At 42.9% G+C, this 24,841-nt stretch overlaps 1 protein-coding gene across 2 annotated transcripts in view; it reads right to left on the minus strand.

The window, feature by feature from the left end:
- Window positions 1-958: 958 nt before the first annotated feature.
- Window positions 959-24,841, minus strand: part of LOC145346803 (corticotropin-releasing factor receptor 2-like) — a 227,050-nt gene continuing 203,167 nt past the window's right edge. For both annotated transcript variants that reach the window (XM_080194544.1, XM_080194545.1), the window contains 3 exons: window positions 15,278-15,413; window positions 15,057-15,098; window positions 959-5,097 (listed from right to left, as the gene is read on the minus strand). In XM_080194544.1, the coding sequence (XP_080050670.1) occupies window positions 4,957-5,097; window positions 15,057-15,098; window positions 15,278-15,413 (319 nt within the window). In that variant the 3' untranslated portion in view covers window positions 959-4,956. The remainder of the gene's footprint in view (window positions 5,098-15,056; window positions 15,099-15,277; window positions 15,414-24,841) is intronic.

Genomic DNA, 24,841 nt, shown 5'->3' on the forward strand with positions numbered 1-24,841 from the left:
TTGGTTGCAACCTTGCCATCATATTTGACCTCCAGATGAGTCTCCAATCAGTAATGTTGCCCAATTCTGCCTCTACCTCGGCTTGTTAACTGTTGAAACCTTCATCTATGACTTTGATATCACTATCTATAAGATGGAATTAATTCAGAAGATTAATTTACACCAAGTCCCATTCACCCATTGCCCTGGTGCTCCTAGTTAATTAGCACCTCAATTTGAAATTGTTTATCCATAATTTTACATCTTCCAACTCTTTCATTTGCTCTATCTCCATATAGCTGAGATATCATTGCTCCTCTAAGTCTGGCATTTGGAGCATCCTTAGTTTCAACCTTTTCATCACTGATGGCCATGGTTTCAGACACACTGGAATTCTCTCCCGAAATCTCTCTGCCTTGCAACCTCTTTCCCCCTTTTTAGAACATCCCTCCTTGACCAAGCTTCAGTTCATCCATCTTAATATCTCCATGTGTCAAATTTAATTTAGAATGTTAAGCTCTACACAAATGCAAGTTCTTGTACCAGGAATAAAATATTCAACCCCAAGCCTATTATGTTCTTCTAATAAATCATGTATGATCTGAATCCCAGCTGAAAATATTTGCCTTTGCTCCATACATCCTTACCTAATCAAGTTCTATGACGGTAAGAGATCTTGCTGATTTAAGATTCATCCACCTCTTTGTCCAATGATAAGAACAGCTCACTGGTTCAACAAAAGTCAAAAAGGACACGTCACCAATCATGAAATACAAATAAACAGGATGGAGTTTCCTGAGTTGAGTTTTGAGGGTCAAGTAAGTATGTCCAGGGGTCACAATATGGCAGACAGTTTGGAAATTTCTTATTTATAATACACACAGCCCAAAATATTTAAATATACCTCTTAAAAGTTCACAAAGGCAACACAAAACAGTGCGGACATTTCAAATAAAATCTCTCTGAGCAGCTACCAATAACATTCAATGCCTTATATTTCATCCATAAGTTTATTACTCCAATGAGGAAAAAGATCAAAATTAGGGGGCCATAAATAGAAAATAGTCACGAGCAAATCCAACAAAAACATTCAGGAGTAATCCCTTTACCCAGAGAGTGGTGAGAATGTGGAACTCCCCACCACACAGGGAGAAGTTGATGGAACTTTTAAAAAGTTATTTCACAGGAGGTGGGCGGGCTGTATCAGTAATTATTTTCCATCCACAATTGCCCTTGAGAAAGTGGTGGTGAGCCACCTCCTTGAACCACTGCAGACCCTGTGGTGTAGGTACACCCACAGTGCTGTTAGGAAGCAGTTCCATGATTGGACCCAGTAATAGTGAAGGAGCGGCTTGGAGCATTTGCATGTGGTAGTGTTCCCTTGCAACTGCTGCCCTTGCAGTTGTTAGTGGCAGTGGTTGCGGATTTGCAAAGGTCCTTCCAAAGAAGCCTTTTGGTGAATCGCTGCAGTGTACCTTGTAGGTGGTACACACGGCTGCCTTTTGTGTGTCAGTGGTGGAAGGAGTTAACAAAAACAGAAAAATGCTGGGAAATCACAGCAGGTCTGACAGCATCTGTGGTGAGAGAATAGAACCAACATTTCAAGTCTAGATGATCCTTTGTCAGAGCTGAGAGGAAAGAGAGTCAGCAGAGATTTCTATTATGAGGGTAGGAAGGCTGGTGGAATTGGACAAAGAGGATGTAAGTGAGCTTGCAGGGCTGAGAAGGTGTTGGAAGTGTTGGTAAAGAAAGACTGCTTGAGGAATGTGGCAGTTATCTTGAAGGGGGGGGGTGGGGGAAGGCTGGAAAGGACTGTGATAAAATGGAAAATGAAGTGAAATAAAATGAAAATGGGGTGGAGGGGAGAGCTCATCCTCTGAAGTGGTTGAACTCAACGTTCGATCTGGATGGCTGTAAAGTGCCTAATCGGAAAATGAGGTGCTGTTCCTCCAGTTTACGTTGCAGTTCACTAGAACATTGCAACAGACCAAGGATGGACATGCGGGCAGGAGAGCAGGGTGGTGAGTTAATATTGAAGGTGGTGAATTGGGTGCCAAGAAAAGATAGTTGCACTAAAGGAGAGAAGACAGATGCATAGGGAGAAGGAATACAGGGTTATGCAGATAGAATTAGTTGATGAAGGATTGAGGGGGGAGACTCGAGAAGAGCACAAACAACATATGGCCTATTTGGTCTGAATAGCCTGTTTTTGTGCAGTAAATTCTATGCAATAAACTATGACTCTTGGTGGTGAAGATAGGATTGCCTTCTAAATGTTCATTCTGGTTCTGTAACACTCAGTTAACCACAGAGATTTTCCAGATGTTTTGGGAAAAATTAATGAATGTTCAAGGTCCATTGTGTAGAACATTCTCAAAAATAATCTTTTCCTTTCATTTGGAATGAAAAAGCAGGTCAAAAGTTCAATGGAACTGTCCTCTTCCTTTGACAATTTCCACAAAGCTCCCTCTACCTATGGTACAGAATAATGACATCCCGTCATCGTAAAGCATTTGATTGAACTTGCCAGACAAACAGAATTGGTATTTATTCCCTTGTGAAACCTTGGTGAAGGCTTATCATGTCAGACAATGGGAAGAGAGGAAAGGAGGACCTTGCATTTATATAGCTCTGTGTCGCACCTTCAGGTTATTCTAATAAATTACTATTGTACTGAAGGTACTGTTCTGCAGACAAACCTTTTTGTACACTGCAAGATACCACAAACAGCAAACGACTGACTGATTTATCTTTCATGGTTGTTAGTGGGAGAAACATTGGCTAGAACAGGAAATGTTAGGAAAAGAAAACAATTAAAGACAAGTAGAGAAGAGGAAGTCCCAAACTTGGATTTTTAGTTTGCCTTTGGACTGGCGGAGAGTGGCACCGCGGCACAGTGGTTAGCAGGGTGGCACAGTGGGTTCAATTCGGGCCTTGGATGACTGTGTGGAGTGTGCACCTTCACCCTGTCTGTGTGGGTTTCCTCCAGGCACTCTGGTTTCCTCCCACAATCCAAAGATGTGGAGATTAGGTGGATTCGCCATGCTAAATTGCCCCTTCATGTCCAAAGATGTGTGGTTCGGGGGATCAGTGGGGTAAATATGTGAGGTTAGGAAATAAGGCTTTGGTGGGATTCTCTGTCGGAAAGTTGATGCAGACTCAATGGGTTTCCTTTTGTACTTTAGGGATTCTACAAAAGGGATGACTAAGTTGAAGCACTTTGAAATCCTGTGAAAGAAAGAATGGGAGACAGGGTGACGATTCATAACTTAAATATGGTCAGGACACAGAATAAGATTATTTGTATTTTAAAAAGTTGCAGGCATTTAAATTAATTTAAATTTCCATGGGGATCCCTGAATTTATAATGTGTCGGTGGATGGTGGAGCATGTAAATCCTTAACATGCCATGGTCAAAAGTGCACACAGTGTTAACCTTGCAACATTCATCTACGCTTCATGAAAAATAGCTATAAATATAAGAGAATACTGCCTAAATATCCTGACCTTTTTTTGGTGTAAATTTGTACTATTACAACTGTTAACATTACATATGAAGCAAGCCACTTTAAACATGAAGCACTAGCTAACTGTTTGGGATTAGTTCTCTCACCCAAAGAGCAAACGACACTTAAACTGCGCAGGAAAAACCGAAGCTCACATAACAAATAAGGTGTGAATTGGCTCAGTAATAATCAGTTCATTTGGGGAATGGCTATACAGCAGGTAATCTTTATTCCCAAGTGTTTCTCCTTTTTCTCTGTATCTAGTTAGCTGCCACGAGGAGATAACTCCCTTGATGTGATCTCTTCATGCGTCTTCCGAATTGCTGGTAATCAGGGTTTGATAGTTCTGGCTCAGCCTCAATATCGAGTATGCAGATCAGTTCAATTTGGACAATCATCTCAATTGTGAACAAGCAACTGTAAGGATTGGTTCTAGGCGGGTGTTTCAGGGCTGAAGACCTAGTGACCTTGTGTCCTGGAAAGTTCAGAAACATCAACAGCTCAATTCCAAATACTCACTCAATTGGGTCAATTGATTAGTAACTGACCATGGTCCACAATATTTCACTATTCAGCAAAATAGAAGTCATGAAATAGACCAGAAACTGTCTTCTTTCATTTCTACTGTTTGAACAAGACATGTTCTAGTTAGCACTGCACCTGCGAAGCACAGAGAGCTCTTTCTTGATTCATGGAACCTAATGATCCATCCATTTTCAATTTCTACCAGTTCTGGACCAGTGATTTAACACAACATTCTTTCATCCCTGAAGATAACACAGACAGAGTTTTGTTGCACTTCACTGCTGGGTGCCTGTCATTTGACGGATTAGGTAGTCTTTTTACACACGGGGTTTGCCACATCCAGCAGGCAGCTTGGGTAGGATTCGCGGCAGCGCGTGGGCGTTGGAACAGATCTTCATTTCTTCAAAGATTCTTTCAAGCTGGATTAAGATTTCGAACCTTGAAAATTCTTCTTGGCGAACGTTGGAAGCCAGCATTTGTTTTCTTCTGTCTCCTTACTATGTGGACTCCCAGCAGGCAATCCAAGGTGGTTTTTGAGAAGGAAAGTAGGTATTTCTACATGGGATCAGCGATATATAATGAAAGGATAAAGCTTTGAGATAGCCTTCGTTCTTGCCCTGAAATTGTGTCAATCCCTCCCCCATGCCAGAGTTTGACTCTTGTGCAGAATTACGTTGAGCTGCAAAGGGCATCTCGGTTATGACAGGACGGATATTAATGCAGCCTCACGTTCCCCTGCTTTCCCACTTTGGTGCTGCATGCCAGAAGAAAATTACAGTCTGCTTAACTCCAAGACACCAGTTTAATTTTGTTGTGGTGGTTCTTGCATTTTCGGCTTCTCTCGCTCACTGCCGCCTGTTTTAAAAGTGTACAGCAATCCACAAACAAACCAATCACCTCAGTGCTGAAGGAAAACTCAAAGAAAAGACTGCCCAGTCTCATTGAGTCAGACACCAGTTGTCTGTTTTATGCTATGAAAACTGATTCTGGTGGGTGAGGTGGGTATAGACATTGCCCGTGCAACTCGTACTCTGAGAGCGTGGTTGTCTTGCCACCGATGCCATCTCTTCCTTGCAGCAGAACGTATCTGAAAGTAAACGGACATTTTCATTTATATGTTTGCTACCTCTTGAATTTTCCAGCAGCTAGGTACTAGGGGTGACAGTGGTTAGCACTGCTGCCTCACAGCTCCAGGAACCCGGGCTTGGTTCCCGGCTTGGGTCCACTGTGTATGTGGAGTTTGCAGATTCTCCTCATGTCTGCGTGGCTCTGATTTTCTCTCACGGTCCAAAGACGTGCGGGTTAGGCAGATTGGCCATGTTAAATTTCCCTTTAGTGTCAGGGGAACTAGCTAGGGTAAATGCATGGATTATGGGGATAGGGCCTGGGTGGGATTGTGGTTGGTGCAGACTTGATGGGCTGAATGGTCTCCTTCTGCACTGTAGGATTCTATGATTCAGTAGCTTCTGCAATTCAATACAAATGTGATACAGCGGATGCTGGAAATCCAAACTAAAACTAGAAAATGCTGGATAAACTCAGCAGGTCTGACAACATCTGTGGAGAGGAAAACAGAGTTAAAGTTTTGAGTCCATATGACACTTCTAAAGAATTGACGCTATCCTGTGACAATGTTTTCAATCACTCCACAGTGAACCTGCTTTAAATCTCTATCCAATGACTTTCCTGTCACTAATGATCAAGAACAGCTTCATTGTATACGGATTGAGAACATCGTCACTGGATACTGATTGAGAACAGGATTACTGGATAGTCACTGACAACATGATGACTGGATAGCGATTGACAGCAAGCTCACTGGATTGTGATTCTTAGTGGAAGGGTCAGATGGACTCATAGAAGCATAGAAAATGGGTGCAGGAGCAGGCCATTCGGCCCTTCAATCCTGCACCATCATTCAATATGAACATGGCTGATCATGCACTTTCAGTATTTCACCCTTACTTTCTCTCCTTCCCCCTTGATCCCTTTAGCCACTAGGACCATGCCCAGCTCTCTCTTGAACATACCTAATGAACTGGCCCCACAGCTTTCTGTGGTGGAGAACCCTACAGGTTCATAACTCTCAGTGAAGAAATTCTTCCTCATCTCAGTCCTGAATGGCTTATCCCTTACTCTTAGACTATAACCCTTAGTTCTGGACTTCCCCAACATTGGGAATATTCTTCCTGCATCTAGCTTCTACAGTCCCATCAGAATTTTATATGTTTCTATGAAATCCCCTCTCATTCTTCTAAATTCCAGTTAAGTACAAGCCCAGTCAATCCAATCTCTCTTCATATGTCAGCCATTCCAGGAACCAGGCTGGCAAACCTTTGCTGGACTCCCTCATTAGCACGAATGTCCTTCCTCAGACTAGGAAACCAAAACTGCACACAACACTCAAGGTGTAGCCTCACCAATACCCTGTATAACTGCAGCAAGACTTCCTTACTCCTATACTCAAATCCTCTTGCTATGAAGACCAGCTTTCCTCACCACCTGCTGTATCTACATGCCAACCTTTGGCAACTGTTCACCTAGATGCCAGGTCTCATTGCACTTCCCCTCTTCCTAAACTGCACCATTCAGATAATAATCTTCCTTCCTGTTTTTGCCACCAAAGTGGATAACCTGACATTTATCCACATTATATTGCATTTTCCAAGTATTTGTCCACTCAATCAGCCTGTTCAAATCACCCTGCAGCCTCTTCGCATCCTCTTCGCAGCACACACTGCCATCCAGCTTAGTGTCGCCTGCAAATTTGGAGATATTGCATTCAATTCTTTTGTCTAAATCATTAACGTACATTGTGAACAGCTGGGGTCCCAACACTGTAGTATCCCACTGGTCACTGGCTGCCACTCAAAAAAGAACCCAATTATTCCCACTCTTTGCTTTCTGTCTGCCAACCAGTTCTCTATCCACATCAATACCTGACCTCTAATACTATAAGCTTTAATTTTGCTTACTAATCTCTTGTGTGGGACCGTGTCAAAAGCCTTTTGAAAGTCCAGATACTCAACATCCATTGGTTCACACTTGTTCACTCTACTGGTCACATCCTCAAATAAATTTCAGAAGATTTGTCAAGCATGATTTAGTGAATCCATACTGACTTGGACCAATCTTGTCACTGCTCTCCAAATGCTCAGTTATTATATTCTTAATAATTGGCCCAGCATTTTCCCCACCACAGATGTCAGGCTAACCAGTCTATAATTCCCCATTTTCTCTCACTCTCCTTTTTCAAAAAGTGGGGTTACATTAGCCACCCTCCAATCCACTGGAACTCTTCCAGGGCCTACAGAATGTTGGAAAATGATAACCAATGCACATGCTATTTCTAGGGCTATTTCCTTAAGTACCCTGGGATGCAGAGCATCAGGCCCTGGGGACTTATTGGGTTTTAATCCCAGCAACTACCCCTATACAATTTCCTGACTATTAAGGATTTCCTTCAGTTCCTCCGTTATGCTAGACCCTCTGTCCCCTATTATTTCTGGAAGATTATTTGTGTCTTCCTTAGTGAAGATAGATCCAAAGTATTTGTTCAGCTGGTCTGCTATCTCTTTATTGCCCATCATAAATTTACCTGATTCTAACGTAAGGGAGCTACATTTGTCTTCACCAGTCTTTTTCTCTTCACATATCTATAGAATCTTTTGTATTTTTCTGCAAACTTACTCTTGTATTCTATGTTCACACTCTGAATTAAACACTTCATCCTCCTCTGCTGGATTTTAAATTTCTCCCAGTCTTCAGGTTTGCTGCTTTTTCTGGCCAATTTATATGCTGCCTCTTTGCCATTAACATTATCCCTGAATTCCCTTCTTAACCATGGTTGAGTCACTTTCCCTGTTTTACTCTTATGCCAGACAGGGATGCACAGTTGGTGAAGTTCTTCCATGTGTCCTTTGAATGTCTGCCATTGCCTACCCTTTGTCAATGTCTTAAGTATCCTCTGCCAGCTTATCCTAGTCAAAGCACATCTCATACTAGCAAAGTTAGCTTTCCTTAGGCTCAGACCTAACTGTGTAACTCTCCACCTTAATGAAGAATTCTACCCTATTATGGTTACTCTTCCGCAAAGGACCTTGCACCACAAGGTTGCTAATTAATCCTCTCTCATACACAATGCCCAGTCTAGGATGGCCTGCTCTCCAGTTGGTTCCTTGACATATTGGTCAAGAAAACCATCCCTTACACATTCCAAGAAATCCTGCTCCATTGTATTGCTACCAGTTTGGTGAGTCCAATCAATATGCAAATTGAAGTCACCCATAATAACTGCAGTACCCTTACTGCACGCACCTCTAATTTCCTGCATGATGCCATCCCTAACCTCACTGCTACTGTTTGGAGGTCTGTACATAACTCCCTCAAGCTTTTTTGGTCCTTGATGTTTTGCAGCTCCATCTATACACATCCCAAGCTAATGTATTTCCTTACTATTGTGTTAATCTCCTCTTTAACCAGCAACGCTACCCCACTCTCTTTTCCTTTCCACCTATCTTTCCTGAATACTGAATACCCTTGGATTTTGAGTTCCTATCCCTCATTATCCTGGAACCAGGTCTCTGTGATCCCAATGATATCATAACCATTAATGACTGGCTGTGCAGTTAATTCATCCACCTTATTACAAATGCTCCTCGCATTGAGGCACTGAGCTTTCAGACTTGCTTTTTTTTTGGCATTTATTACCAAAAAATTATTATGAAGTAATGAGGCCCTTTTTGATTTTTGTCTTAGCTTTCTCTGCCTTCCACTTTTTCCTTTACTGCCTTTTGTTTCTATTCCCACTTTACTTCCCTCTGACTTCCTGCATCAGTTCCCATTCCCCTGCCACATTCGTTTAAAACCTCCAAAACAGCACAAGCAAACTCTCCCTCTAGGACTCAGAATGTTAACTCTATTTCTCACTTCATAGACGCTGCCAGACCTGCTGAGCTTTCCCAGCATTTTCTGTTCTTATTTCTACAATTTTGTTTCCTTGGCACTGGGCTAAATATCAGGTATATGGGTGCATAGATCATAACCTCTATAGAAACCCTACATTGCAGAAGGAGGCTATTTGGCCTATCGGGTCTGCACGACAATAATCCCACCCAGGCCCTATCCTGGTAACCCTACATATTTACCCTGTTAATCCCGCTAACTGCGCATCCCAGGACATGAAGCATCAATTTAGCATGGCCACTCTATCTAACCCACACATCTTGTGGGAGAAAAACCGGAGCACCAAGAGGAAACTGACAAAGACATGGAGAGAACATGCAAACTTCATACAGATAGTGAGTGACCCAAGCCAGGAATCAAACCCAGGTCCTTGGAGCTGTAAGGCAGAATGTGCCACCATGCCACTCAATATAGATTAGATCAATCTACATGATGAATATTCTGCATGATTTTCAGTCTCTGCAAAGCTTTAGGGTTGGGAAAATTAAATTGTAAAATTTACCAGTGGGGGGAGGCCTGCACATTGAAAACTGTTCTCTCTGGACCTGTGAGGGCATTTCTCCCTGCAGCCTCAGCAACAGCCACCTCCAAACAGTGCTTCTACTGAGCTGCGACCCTCTGATTGGACTGGCAACTCAGAGAGGCTGCTCCTGTTCTTAATTGGATGGTGGTCCTGGTAGCAGCCAATTAAGAAGCTACTACTGGTAAAATCGCTCCGCCATTGCATCGTTCGCCCTTGTGGGCTCAGGAATGTATTTGGTTCTGATGGCTGGACCTAAACCAAGCTGGTACTATTCTAGCCAAAGTATTCATCTCAACTCTATAAGATTTCTTTTTTAGGATCTAATTGCCTACCACCTTCCTTCCCCCTCCTTCCTTTGGCTACCTTCTTCCTATTTATATGTTTGTAGAAGGCTTTTAGGCTCTCTTTCATGTTAGCTGACAACTTATTCTTTGCTCCTCTATTCCTTTTATGAGATTTCCTGTGTACTTTGCATATTCTACATCCAGCTATATGACATAATCTCATAAATTTCCATTTTAAAGTTGATTTTAATTTCTTGGTTTTCTTATCTAGAAAGCTTCAGCTTTGTATGACCTTCCTTTCTCCCTTGTGGAAATGTACCTATTCAGTACCCAAACCATCTGTTCATTGATGGCCTCCTAGTGTTCAATGACTGCTTTGCTTGCCAACTTATGATTCCAATCCACCTGGCCTAAATCATTTTCTAATTCACTGAAATGAGCCTCCCTCAGTTAAGAATTTTTCAATTTTGATTATTTTCTGTTGTTTTCCATAACTCTTCTAAACCTGATGATATTATGATCATTATCTCCTATCGCCCCCACAAAATGACCTTCCATTGAAATATGCTCTTATTGCCCCAATTCATTCCCTAGAATTTTATCCTCCACTGCTTCTTTCCTCTTTGGGCTAGAACACATTGATCAAGAAAGTTCTTTTGTTATAGCATCTCTCTGTAATTTGCCGGCAAATCTGTTCCTTTAAATCTCACTGTTTTGGGGCCTGTACTATATTTTATTTATTTGTACGACATGGGTGTCACTGGCTGTCCAGAATTTACTGTCCATGCCTTGTTGCCCCGAAGGCAGTTGAGAGTCAACCACATTGTTGTGGTTCTGGAGTCTCTTGTAGGCCAGACCTGGCAAGGACGGCAGATTTCCTTCCCTAAAGGACAGTAGTGAACCAGATGGGCTTTTCCAACAATCGACAATGGTTTCATGGTCATCAGTAGATTTTTAATTCCAGATACTTTTTATTGAATTCTAATTCTACTATTTGCCATAGGAACCCAGGTCCCCAGAACATTAGCTGAGCTTCTGGATTAATATCCAGTGATAATACCATTAGGCCATCGCCTCCCATTCCAGTGTAATAATTCTACTCCTGTTGATAGTTGTAACCAAACAGCTTTCTGCTTTTGACCGCTCAACTACACCTTACACCTTCAGTGCAATGAGTGTCTTTATTAATGCTGCAAGTGACTCCCCCTTTCTCCTTATCCTTCCTAATCTTTCATGAGAATCTGTAGTTAACCTTATTTACCACACAAATGCATTTACAGACATGCGTTCGAAACCTGTCTTCATCTGCCCCTCATCCTCCCCTGTTGACTGATTCCCATGTTTCTGATTTATTCTTTGCTCCAGTGCTATTTTTCTCTTCTCGTGCTCTGTGCTTGTTGAATTTCCTCAAATTTCATATGGATGCCCAATCCCCTTAGTTTAACCCTTCTGCCTGACACCAATGAACTCACCTGAATATTGATCTTAGTTTCATTGGTGAGCAATGTATCTGCCTTCACCTCTAGAATTGGCCACTCTGCCCTAGCAATCTGAAGTTCTCCCTCCTGCACCATTCCTCCAAGTATGTTAATTTGTCTCACTCTACTATTCCAATATTCATTAGCACTGGAAGTAATCCAGAGGTAATTACCTTTGAAATTCTGTTGATAAATTTCCTTCTCATAGAATCGCTTTAGTGCTGGAGATCCCAATTGGTCCATTGAGTCTGCACTGACTCTCTGACAGTGTAGCTCACCCAGGCCCTCCCTCTCCCCATCCCATTTCCATAATCCCACATATTTATTTTGACTAAGCCAGCTAACATATACATTTTTGGACACTAAGGATCAATTCAGCATGGCCAATCAACCTAACCTGCACATCTTTGGACAGTCGGAGGAAACTGAAGCAGACATGAGGACAATGTGCAAACTCCACACAGTCACCCAAGGCTGGAATTGAACCCGTGTCCCTGGTGATGTGTAGCAGTCATGCCAACTACTGTACCACCCTTCCAAACTCTTGAAACACTGCCTTTAAGATCTCAGTCTTTTTGCATTCAATGTGATTGGTTTCCACATGGAGCGCAGCTTCTGAGTGTCTGTGGGAGTTTGCGCATTCTCCTCGTGCTTGCGTGGGTTTTCTCCGGGTGCTCCGGTTTCCTCCCACACCCCAAAGATGTGCTGTTAGGCTGATTGGCAGGAATAAATTGTCCCTAAATCAGTTTCCCTCAATCTGGATGGCCATAAAACATTAGACAGGGGTTGTGCGTGGAGGGGGACTGGTGGTGTTGAGATGGCGGCGCGGGCTCGTTGGGCCGAAGGGCCTGTTTCCCGGGCTGATTTTGTTCTTTGTCCTCCCCTTTTAAAATATTCTTCACCCTTTCAATGATGTCCTTTACCCTGTCATCAGGGAGGCAACACACCACCTGGAACATGTGTGGGTGGTTACTGAAATGACCATAGTTAATGAAAATCAGTTAGTTATGGTCAAGGGCAAGATGGCTATGACAGGGTTGTAATGCATCTCACTTTGTGGTGTAGACAGTTCTGATTCAATTTAAAGGGCACTGGATGGTAGAGTAGATAGTGCAGTGGTCTGAGCTGTTCAATGCTGTGAATCCAAGCGACTGCTTCCTCTTTCTACTGGTAATGTGAAAGAAGAATGGAAAGTTTTGACCTTACTTTAAGTAGATCGAGACATATTGTTTGGAAAAAAAGATAAACGAACTTCACATGCTGTAACTGAGCTGGAAGTTTGTGCTCCTTAACAGGGAGAGATGTCTGACTGTGCCATCTATCAATTTCTGCCACACAAAATGGGTAAACTTTCTACGCAGCTCTGCAATGAGTGATAAAATGAGAATTTGCTCTATGTTCTAATATAAAGCACCAAGGATAATTCAAGGTCTGTGTGTTTGAACATAGGACCTGTCATGATGGGATTTTGTAGTGAATCAGCACAAAAATATATGACACGTATGAAAATCAGTCTCTAGCAGCAGGTAGGAATAATTTGCAAGTCAGTTCTCATTTTTTTGTGTTCTTAATTCCCATATTTTTGAACTATGAATCCCAATGTATTAAGCTAATCTGGCCAGTGCCAATCAGAGAAATTCAGGTTGGATTCATGTTTCGTGCTCCACCTAATTTTAAGCCCCTTTGAAGTCAATGGAACATAAGAGCGGGAGGGGTAATAAAGATGCATCTGCCCTTTCCTGCCCAGGTGAGTTAGGTTAACAATGGGAGTCAAATTTCTGAAAATCCAGTGGGCAGTCAACAGTGAGAATGATTCAATGCATCAAGTTAACACATGTTGTAACTTGAAGGAACAAGCAGCAATTGTGAATAGAAAAGCATGTCGTCTAAATGTCAATTTGTGGTGTTTCAATATTAGAAATAGTTATTAAGGTCTCCAGAGACTCGTTCTGTCATTATGCTTGGTTTACATCTTGTGAACATTCAGTATGAGATTGGCAAAATCTCAGCAGATACAGGGTGTCATGAGTAATCTTTTGTTTCCTTCACCTGAATAGAGTTCTCAACCTATCCTGACATTGAGGCTCCCAAAGCCTGTAACGTTTCATATCTAGTTCATCATTTTCCCAAGTGCATCTTTCCTTCAGGACTTGCTGAGCATTTCTCTTTTTGTGCTGCCATAGATCCAAACACACTATTCCATATGCCCTTCTTTCTCCCTGCGCTCCATGTTAGGAATATAGGAACAATAGACCATTCAGCACATTAAGCCTGCTCCACCATTCATTAGCTAGGTCGTGCTGACTGCCTACCTCACTGCGACTTCCTGCAACATCCTCATATCTCTCGAAGCCATTCATATCCAGAAAGCTATCGATTACTGTCTTGAACATGCTCAGTTATTGAGCTTCCAGAGCTCTCCAGGGTAGATTCATCACCTTCTGAGTAAAGAAATTCCTCCTCGTCTCAATCTTAAACGGCCTGTCTCTTATTCTAAAGATTGTCTCTCATGGTTCTGGGCCCCCTCGTCAGGGGAAACATCTTGTCTACATCTTCCCTGCCCGGCCCCTTTAAAGTTTCAATGCAATCCCCTCTCACTCTTCTAAACTCAAGAGAACACCTGCCCAGTCTCCACAATTTAGCCTCATAAGGCAATCCCACCATCCCAGGGATTAGTCTGGTGAACATCCATTGCACCTCTTCAATGGCAAATATATCCTTCCTTAGATGAGTAGACCAATACTGTACACAATACTCTAGGTGCGATCTCACCAAATGTCTATATAATTGCAGCAAGACCTTTTTACTGCTATACTTAAATGCCTTTGCGTTGATTCCTACAACCATAACATTCATCTTCACATGTGGAACTCCTGCCTCATTCAGTTTCCCTTTCTTTCCCTAGATTTTCAAACATAAATTTGATGGTAATTAACTCCCATCTAACTTGTTTTTAACTCCAGCTTATATTTTTTATTCTATCGCAGGAGAGGCTGACATTTGTTGGACTTTCCAAATTGCCCTTGAGAAGATGGCGGTGAGCTGTCTTCTTGAACCGTTCTAGTACATGTGGAGTAGTACACACACAGTACTGTTAGAGAGGGAGTTCTGGGATTTTGACCCAGCAGCTGAAGTAATGGTTGTATAGTTCCAAGTCAGAATGGTGAGTGGCTTGGAGGGGAACTTGCAGGTGGTTTTCCCATGTATCTGCTATCCTTGTCTTTCTAGGTGCGAAGGGCTTATGGATTGTTAGAGGCTATTGAAGGGGTTTTAGTGAGTTGCTGCAATGCACCTTATAGATATTGCCTCTGTGCATAGTAGTGGATGGAATTAAGTTGGTGGGTGGGCTGTTAGTCAAGTGGGCTGCTTTGTCCTGGATGGTGTTGAGCTTCTTGAGTATTGTTGGATCTGCATCATCCAGGCAAGTGGAAAGTATTCCATCACACTCCTGACTTGCAGATGATGGCCCATCCCCAAGAATATTTCCTATTCTTTTCAACCCCCTGACACAGTAGCCATTGACTTTCATCTATGCTCCATAATAATAATTTAAAACATTTGACTATTTTGAGCCTAGATATTACCGTCAAGCTACTCTTGTGAGTGGCCAACATGAAATATGTTGGTGTGACTTTCCTCCGTCCTCCATTTTATTGTAGGCATGAGCTCATTTGTTGTAAATGTGTTAACCCCTCTACTTGGTTTCTCGATGAATTTAAAGATTAAAATTGCCTTCAAAATATTAATACCCGTCACGACTGGCAAATTATTTCAGAAAAGATTAAGTGCAGCTTACCTCACTATTCAGAAAGCAGTAAAACACAGACACAAAGAAACCCTGTAAAAATGAAGAAGTCTTTATGAGTCTTCCGGAAAAGTGTGATGGTAACTCTTTACAAAACATTTAAATTACATAATGCTTCAGGAAAAGATCAAATTTGCATAGCAAATCAAGCTGTCATACTACATTAGGCCCACGGTTAATAAACTATTAGTTCATTGGGCCAGATTACTCACCTGAAAGGCCTGCAGAAATGAATTAAAGTAGATGAAAACGATTTGTGAGATATCGTCTTCGCCTGGATTGACGAAGAACAGCATGTAAGTGATGCCAAGAAGGGGTAGCAGAACTAAAGTTGCCTTCACTGCCTTCCTGTAGGACAGATGGTGATAGGTGAGAGGTTATATTCTTTACTAAAAATCAAGTTAAAGTTTGTTGTCATAATAATTAAGCATATTCTTGGCACACGTCACCTTGAGCTAGCTGAGGTTGTGTTAGGCTCTATTAGTTACAGTACAGAACAATTTGCATTGAAGCTACGCTTACAGTGTAAATGCCATATGAATCATACGCTATGGTCATGGCCTGACAACAGAACAAAACTGAGTGAGACTCCCTGAAAAAGACAATTTCACTAAAGCTTCATGAAAGAAAACAAATTATACAATCATTATTACCTTGCTGTTTGTGGGAGTTTGCTGTGTGCTGTTACATTACAGCAATGCTTCACTTCAACAATTGGTTGTAGAGCACTTTTTGATATTTTCAGTTGTCATGAGAGGCACTGTAGTGTACACATGCAAATACTTCTTTCTTCTCACATCAGTCAATTCAGAATTTGGTTCCAGAAGCAGAATTAGGCCATTCAGCCTATTGACTCTGCTCCTCCATTCAATCACGGCTGATAAGTTTCATAAAACATAGAACATAGAACAATACAGCACAGTACAGGCCCTTTGGCCCTCAATGTTGTGCCGAGCTATGTCCAAACCCAAGATCAAGCAATCCCACCCCCTATCTCACCCCATTGTCCCACCTCTTCTTTGTAACCTTTGATTCCCTTACCAATCAAGAACCTATCTTTCTCTGTCTTAAATACACTTAGTGACCTGGTCTCCACAACCTCCTGTGACAATTAATTCCATAGACTCACCACCCTCTGGCTGAAGGTTTCCTCCGGGTGCTCCAATTTCCTCCCACAGTCCAAAGATGTATGGGTTAGGTGGATTGGCCATGCTAAAATTGCTCCTTAGTGTCAAGGTAAATGCATAAGGTTATGGGGATGGGGCCTGGGTGGGATTGTGGTCGGTGCAGATTCGCTGGGCCCAAATGGTCTCCTGCTGCACTGTAGGATTCTATGATCTATGATCTAAATTCCTCCTCATCTTGGTTCTAAAAAAAAAATTCTGTTCACATTTAGTATTGGTTGGAAGTTATCTGCATCCATGCTAAATCTGGTTTTCTAAAATGTATTCATTAGTTGCAACTAAGGCTTACATTAACATTGCAATGAAGTCACTGTGAAATTCCCTTAGTCGTCACAGTCCAACACCTGTTCAGGTCAATGTACCTAACCAGCACATCTTTCAGAAAGTGAGAGGAAACTGCAGCACCCAGAGGAAACCCACACAAACACAGGGAAAACATGCAAACTCCACACAGACAGTGACCCAAGCCAGGAATCGAACCCGGGTCCCTGGCGCTGTGAAGCACCGTGAATTCTTAATTCTTGGGATGTGAATACAGCTGTACTGCCAGTATTTATTGCCCATCCCTAAGTGCCCTTAAGAAGGAGGTATGATCTACTGCAGTCCATGTGGTGTAGGTACACCCAGAGTGCTTATTTTCTGGAGCAGCTTGATCCAACCGAGTGGTTTGCGACAGCACCACAGTAAAGTGTCAACCATGTTGCTGTAAGCCTGGAGTCACAGACCGACCAAGCCAGATAAGAATAGCAGATTTACTGCACTGAAATATGGTAGTAAAGTAAATCAATTTTTTAATGCCCATCTGATAGTTTTATGGTCATTATTATTGAGATTAGTATTTTATTTCAATTGAATTAAAATTCCCCCAGATGATGTAGTCAGACTTCAACTCTTTGGGTCATTTCTGCACTATAGGGATTGTATGGTTCCTTATGTTTTAAGTTTTAAGAATTCTACGATTGTTTAGAAGAGGTCTCTGGATTAATAACCTGGCAACATTACCACTGTGTTGCTGTTTATGCGTGAGTGACTTCCATACTAAATGACTGCATTAAATGCATTTCTATTTTTATTTCCACTCTCAATTTGGCGAGGTACAGGAAGTAACGTGTTACCAAGATGAAACACGATCACACTTTAATGGAGCATCTCCCACTCCATTTGTGGAAGTGCGGTCCTTTAAGGGGAGTGGTGGGGGGAGGGAGGGTTTAACCTGGGGGCCAAGTGGTCAGGCCACACCCTATGGATTGTCAAGGCAGGAAACTGAGCCAATCGGGGAGAGGATGCATACTGTGGGTGAGGGAAGGTCCCACTGTTGGAGGCTGGGAGGAGAGTTGTACGGTCATATAGTTAATTCAATCTGACCTTTTTGTATGTACACTTCTTTACTGTTGGCAATAAAGCCTTTGTTTATCCAAGCTACATTGAGTCGCCCTTGATCTATTACAACACTGCTGTAACATTAGCCAGTGAAGCAGCATCTAGAAACTATCAGACCTTGTGATGGTGTGTTAAAACGGAATTGATTTTCTTTGGCAGGAATACAACAGCTGGAAAAGGAAGATCTGCAATACTGCAACAGCTGAACAGCATGCAAGGAAATGCAAGTTTTTATAGGCAGGAGCTAAACCCATTACTGCCAGGTTACATCGATAATTACTGCACTACTGTGCCCATAATAGCAATTAGGAAGTATGCCAGTGCTGTTAGTTTTTATTTGTTTGTTTATTTATTAGTCACAAATAGGCTTGCATTCACCCTGTAATGAAGTTACTTTGAAAATCCCCTAGTCTCCACACTCCAGCGCCTGTTCAGGTACAATGAGGGAGAAGTTAGCATTGCCAATGCATCTAACCAGCACATCTTTGAACTGTGGGAGGAAACTGGAGCACCTGGTGGAAACCCATGAAGATACGGGGAGAATGTGCAAACTTCACACAGAAAGTGACCCAAGCCAATTGAACCCAGGTCCCAGGCACTGCTAGGGTTGAAATAGCTGATGTCAGTTTTGCTGAATGTTCTGAAGGAAACTTCAGCCTATGCATGGTTTCCGTATGTGTCAAACCCTCATGGGGGATGCTATATAACACAAGCTCTTGGTGGAACTGGGTGAAACAATGCATTTTATTTCTAGGACTCAAGTTCAAATCTGGCCATGCAGATGGAATGAAGGTTTTCTCTTTCTGATGCCAGCTAGGATGCTACCATGCAATGAGATTTTTGTTACCTCTTCAAAAAACTCAACCAAATTTGCAAGGCATGACCTCCCTTGTACAAAACCATGCTGTCTATCGCTAATGAGGTTATTCCGTTTTAAATGTGCATATATAAGAAATAGGAGCAGGAGTAGGCCATCCAGCCCCCCGAGCCTGCCCCGCCATTCAATAAGATCATGGCTGATCTGTCGTGGCTCAGTTCCACATTCCCGCCCTCTCCCCATAACCCTTAATCCCCTCTCTTATCAAAAACCCATCAACCCGCGTCTTAAAAATATTTAGCGAGGTAGCGTCCACCACTTCAACGGGCAGAGAATTCCAGAGATTCACCACCCTTTGAGTGAAGAAGTTCCTCCTCAACTCCGTTCTAAACCGCTCCCCCCCTTTATCTTGAGGCTGTGCCCCCAGTCCTATTGTCCTTTCTGAGCGGGAAGAGTCTCTCCACCTCTATCCTATCCATCCCATTTATCATCTTATATGTCTCAATGAGATCTCCCCTCATTCTTCTAAACTCTAACGAGTACAAGCCTAGTTTATTCAGCCTCTCCTCATAGCTCAAACCCCTCAGCTCCGGTATCAGCCTAGTAAACCTCCTCTGCACTCCCTCCAAGGCCAAAATATCCTTGCGTAAGTACGGCGCCCAAAACTGCACACAGTACTCCAGCTGCGGCCTCACCAATGCCCTATACAGCTGCAGCAAGACCTCCCTACTATTATACTCAATCCCCCTCGCTATGAAGGCCAGCATCCCATTTGCCTTCCTGACCACCTGCTGCACCTGCAAGCTGGGTTTTTGCGACTCATGCACAAGGACCCCGAGGTCCCTCTGCACCGTCGCCTGCTGCAGTTTTTCGCCACGTAAGTGATAATCCTTCCTACCATTCTTCCTACCAAAGTGGACCACCTCGCACTTGCCAACATTAAATTCCATTTGCCATTTCCTGGCCCATTCGCCCAGCCTATCTAGATCCTTCTGTAGACTCTCCACACCCTCCGCACAATTTGCCTTTCCTCCAATCTTGGTGTCATCAGCAAATTTCGACACCCTACACGCGGTTCCCTCCTCCAGATCATCTATATAAATGGTAAATAGCTGAGGCCCCAGCACCGACCCCTGAGGCACTCCACTAGTCACCATCCGCCAATCCGAATAGCACCCATTGACCCCGACTCTCTGCCTCCTATTTGACAACCAATCCATATATCCTATCTCTAAGAATCTTCTCCAACAATTTCCCTACCACGGACGTCAAGCTCACCAGCCTATAATTGCCTGGGTTATCCTTGCTACCCTTCTTAAATATCGGGACCACATTTACTATCCTCCAATCCTCTGGGACCTCACCAATGAAGAGACAAAGATTTCTGTTGGAGGCCCAGCAATTTCATCTCTTGCCTTCCTGAGCAATCTAGGCCAGATGGCATCAGGCCCTGGGGATTTGTCTGTCTTAATGTTTCCTAAAAAACCTAACACAGTACAGAGGAGATGTTAGGAGTAAGTTTTTCACTCAGAGGGTGGTGAGTGAGTGGAATCGGCTGCCGTCGGTGGTGGTAGAGGCGAACTCGTTGGGGTCTTTGGGGTCCATATACTCTGGATGAGTATATGGGATCTAATGGGATTGGGAGTTACAGATGGTTCTATAGCTTGGTAGGTATAGATATGATCGGCGCAACTTGTGGGCCGAAGGGCCTGTTTGTGTTGTAGTGTTCTATGTTCTATGTTCTATAACACTTCCTCCCTTGTAATTGAGATTTTTCCTAACGGGTCAACACACCCCTCTGAGGCACTACCAGTCAACATGTCCCTCTCCTTTGTGAATACTGATGCAAAGTATTTCTTTAGGATCTCACCTACTTCCTTTGGTTCTAAGCATAATTCCCCTCCTTTGTCCCTGAGAGGTCTGATTTTTTCCCTGACAACCCTCTTGTTCCTAATGTATGTATAAAAAGCCTTAGGATTCTCTTTAATCCTGTCTGCCAAAGACATTTTGTGACCCTTTTTTGCCCTTCTAACTCTCTTTTTGAGTTCTTTTTTACTTTCTCTGTATTCCTCCAGTGCTCCATCTGTTTTTAGCTGCCTGGACCTTACGTATGCCTCTTTTTTCTTTTTGATTAGACCCACAATTTCACTGGCTATCCACGGCTCTCGAATCCTACCTTTCCTATCCTTCGTTTTTATAGGCACATACCCGTCCTGCAGCCCCATCAACTGCTCCTTAAAAGACTCCCACATGCCAAATGTGGATTTACCCTCAAACAGCCTCTCCCAATCAACAGCCATGCCTAATCCTGCCTAATCCAGCTATAGTTAGCCTTCCCCCAATTCAGCACCTTACCCATAGGACAACACTCATCTTTTTCCATTATAATCCTAAAGTTTACAGAACTGTGGTCATTATTTGCCACGTGTTTCCCTACTGAAACTTTGATGACCTGTACTAGGTCATTCCCCAGTACTAGGTCCAGTATAGCCCCGTCTCTAGTTGGACTATCAACATATCGTTCCAAAGAACATTCCTGTATGCATTTTATAAATTCCTCCCCATCCAGACCCCCAGCCCGAAGCGATTTCCAGTCTATACACAGAAAATTAAAGTCTCCCATTACAACAACCCTATGTTTTCTGCACCTGTCCAGAATCTGCTCCTCTGCACCGGGAATCAAAAGGGTACTCTTGAACATGGTGCCAATGGAGTTCCAACAGACTGTGCCAATGAGCTATGTCACTTAGTTGGTTTCTTTTGAAGAGAAATGTTCAGAAATTAACAAGAAAAATCATGAGTCACTTCCAATAAACCGAGACTCCGTACATAATGGACAAGCATTAAATACAGCCTGCTGCTTGGTTGGAATGAAATGCGTACTACTTCAATGTTAAATGGATTGGCAGCGGTGACAGAGTTCATTGCTAGGCAGCTCATCCTTTAAAGTTCACATCACTTCTCCAGATGTCTTTGAATAGTTGATGCTTTTAAGGTTCTGCTGAGATCAGCTTATTTGGACCTTAAGTGATTTACACAGCGTAGTCAAATTTGCAGAGTAGGATGAAAATTGGAGAGATCATTCACAGTGATGACATATTCAAGATGAATCTTACTCAACCTATGACTTTGCTCATCTGGCTGTAGACCATTATGTGTTGAATCTGGTTCCATTAACCTCATGAATATTTTTCATTAAATTTAATCTGCTGAGTACTCAGTGTGTATCACAGTTCTGGTGTTGTGGATATTTTTCTGTAAAGTGGAAACTCGAGCCTCTGATATTCACTGCAACCAAAGGAAGGAGGTCAAACTCAGGCCAATGAATGCATATTGTTTTCCAAAGTAAGGGATAGTATGAAATCTTCACCCATGATTAGGTGTGCAGGTGGCACAGTTGAACAGTGGCACAAGGCCGACTCATAGAAATCATAGAAACCCTACAGTACAGAAAGAAGCCCTTCGGCCCAGGAGTACTGTGTGCAGTTTTGGGCGCCGCACCTGCGCAAGGATATTTTGGCCCTGGAGGGAGTGCAGAGGAGGTTTACTAGGCTGATACCGGAGTTGAGGGGGTTGAGCTATGAGGAGAGGCTGAATAAACTAGGCTTGTACTCGTTAGAGTTTAGAAGAATGAGGGGAGATCTCATTGAGACGTATAAGATGATGAATGGGATGGATAGGATAGAGGTGGAAAGACTCTTCCCGCTCAAAAAAGACAGTAGGACTAGGGGGCACAGCCTCAAGATAAAGGGGGGGCAGTTCAGAACGGAGTTGAGGAGGAACTTCTTCACTCAAAGGGTGGTGAATCTCTGGAATTCTCTGCCCGTTGAAGTGGTGGAGGCTGCCTCGCTAAATATTTTTAAGAAGCGGGTTGATGGGTTTTTGATAAGAGAGGGGATTAAGGGTTATGGGGAGAGGGCGGGAAAGTGGAACTGAGCCACGACAGATCAGCCATGATCTTATTGAATGGCGGGGCAGGCTCGAAGGGCCAGATGGCCTACTCCTGCTCCTATTTCTTATGTTCTTATGTTCTTATGTTCTTATGAACACAATCCCACCCAATCCGTACATATTTTACCCACTAATCCTCTCTCTAACCTATACATCTACAGTCAATTTAACATGGCCAATCAACCTAACCCGCATATATTTGGAGGAAACCGGAGAACCCGGAGGAAACCCATGCAGACACGAGGAGAATGTGCAAACTCCACACAGACAGTGACCCAAGCCTGGAATCGAACCCAGGTCCCTGGAGCTGTGAAGCAGCAGTGCTAACTACTGTGCTACTATCCCCTGTTCCTATTTATTATTTCTTATATTATTATTTCTTATTATTAGCAAATCTGGCACTTATTGCCTATTTCCTAGTTGCTCTGAGTAGCGTGCTAAGCAATTTCAAGGGCTGTCAGGACTCAATCACATTGGTGTGTAACTGGGCCCATCATAACGGCCAACACAGGTAAAGACAGAAATAAAAACTGAGAGTGCTGGAGACACTCAGCAGGTCTGACAGCATCTGTGGAGACAGAAGGAGAGTGAATAGCTTTAAGTCAATTATGAGTCTTCAAGTAAGGACCATTCACCTTCCCTGAAGGATGCAGTTGAACAAGCTTTGTGGAAACATTTTGCTGACACCCATGTTTTATTTCCAGATAACTTTAACTGAATTTGAATTTGGGGTCTGAATTCACCTTCTCTGAATTCCCGGTCCAGTGACAGAGGGGATCATTTTAATATGCACAGGGATGTGGGTGAGGCAGACATCGCTACATATGTGGCTGGCAAGCGGCGCGGGAGGGGGGGTGGTGTTTGGGGGATGGTTTGTAGATGGACAAAATGTCAGCATGTTGAAAATCCAACCCAATCCCGCTGACCTTCTGATTTAAGCAGACATGTGTTTCGGGGAAGATGGAAAACCACCATGGGGCAGGCAGATTGCCAATATCATTTATTATTCTCTGCAAAATGACAATTACTTGAAGGTGTGAAAGATTTTAAAGATCAGTAAGATTCATGCACAAGCGGTTGGGAGAGTGCACATCCTGAGTGAGGCAGAGCCAAAGTGAGTGTGTGTATTTTGGGAGTTTGGAGAACACTGGGAATTCTGTGCAGAAGGGAAAGAGGTATCTTTTGCTTTTTTTTGCTTTCTAAGTTTTTAATATTCAAAGAGTGGCCCAGCTGCAGGAGTAGAAGCTCGAAGGGAGAGAGCTGATTGGTAAGTCTGGGCAGAGGGATCTGGATGTCTTTGTTCATGATTTGCAGAAAGTCGATTATGCAGCTGCAGCTTGTAATAAAAAAGGCAAATGGGATGTCGGCATTTATTGTAAAGGAACTGGAGTATAAAAGTCGAGAACTGTTGTAGCAATTATATAGGGTGTTGGTGAAACCACATCTGGAGTATTGTATTCAGCTTTGGTCTCCTTATTTGAGGAAGGATGTGGTGGCATTGGAGGCAGTTCAGGAGAGGTTCACCAAATTGATTCCGTGGATGAAAGGGTTGATGTATGAGGAGAGACTAAACAGCTTGGGCTTATAGTCACTGGAATTTAGAAGGATGAGAGTGGATCCGATCGAGGTCTACAACATACAAAAAGGGATTGATAAAGTAAATGGAGACCAAATGTTTCCTCTTGTGGGGAAATCTTGAACAGGAGGTCACAAGTTGAGAGACGGTAGATTTAAACCTGAGATGAGAGGGACTACTTCTCATAGAGGGTGATCAATTTGTGGAACTCGCTGTCCCAAAGTGCAGTGGAGTCTGAATTGTTGAATGGTTTCAAGAAGGAGATAGGTATTTTTCTGATAACAAATGGGATAAGGAGATAAGGGAAACAGGTGGGGAGGTGGATTTGAGACCAGGAAGGGATCAGCCATCATCTGATTGAATGGCAGAGCAGGCTCAAAGAGCTGAATTGCCTACTTCTGTTCCTAATTCCGATGTTCCTATGTAAGTGGTGGGTAAGTTGTTTTTCTGTCGAATTTAAAGCTATATTAAGGAAAGGTAAGAGCTCTAACTCAAAAAATATATAATTTAAATAATTTTCTAATTGGAATAAACTTAAGAGTCTTTCAACTAAAAGTATGACTGGGCAGCTCAATCCCATGTTTTGTATGGCCTGCAGCGCGTGGGGATTCTCAGATGCTCCTTGCAATCCAGATGACTACATTTGCGGAAATGCCACTGTTTTGACCAGTTTTCAGAGTCTGAGCATGGACTGGAGGCACAACTGTGCATCGGCGAGGCTGAGACTCAGCACTGAACACCATCCTGCAAGAACAGGAACCCAAAGCTCTTCTACAGTCAATAATCCTTCCATATTCAGTACCACTCATGACTCCTCAGGTACTGAAGCAGCCCCTGCCCAAATGCAACAAGCACTGGACAACACTCA

This window comes from Carcharhinus amblyrhynchos, chromosome 8, assembly GCF_965287045.1.
Source record: "Carcharhinus amblyrhynchos chromosome 8, sCarAmb.v2.hapA, whole genome shotgun sequence".
Classification (NCBI taxonomy): domain Eukaryota; kingdom Metazoa; phylum Chordata; class Chondrichthyes; order Carcharhiniformes; family Carcharhinidae; genus Carcharhinus; species Carcharhinus amblyrhynchos.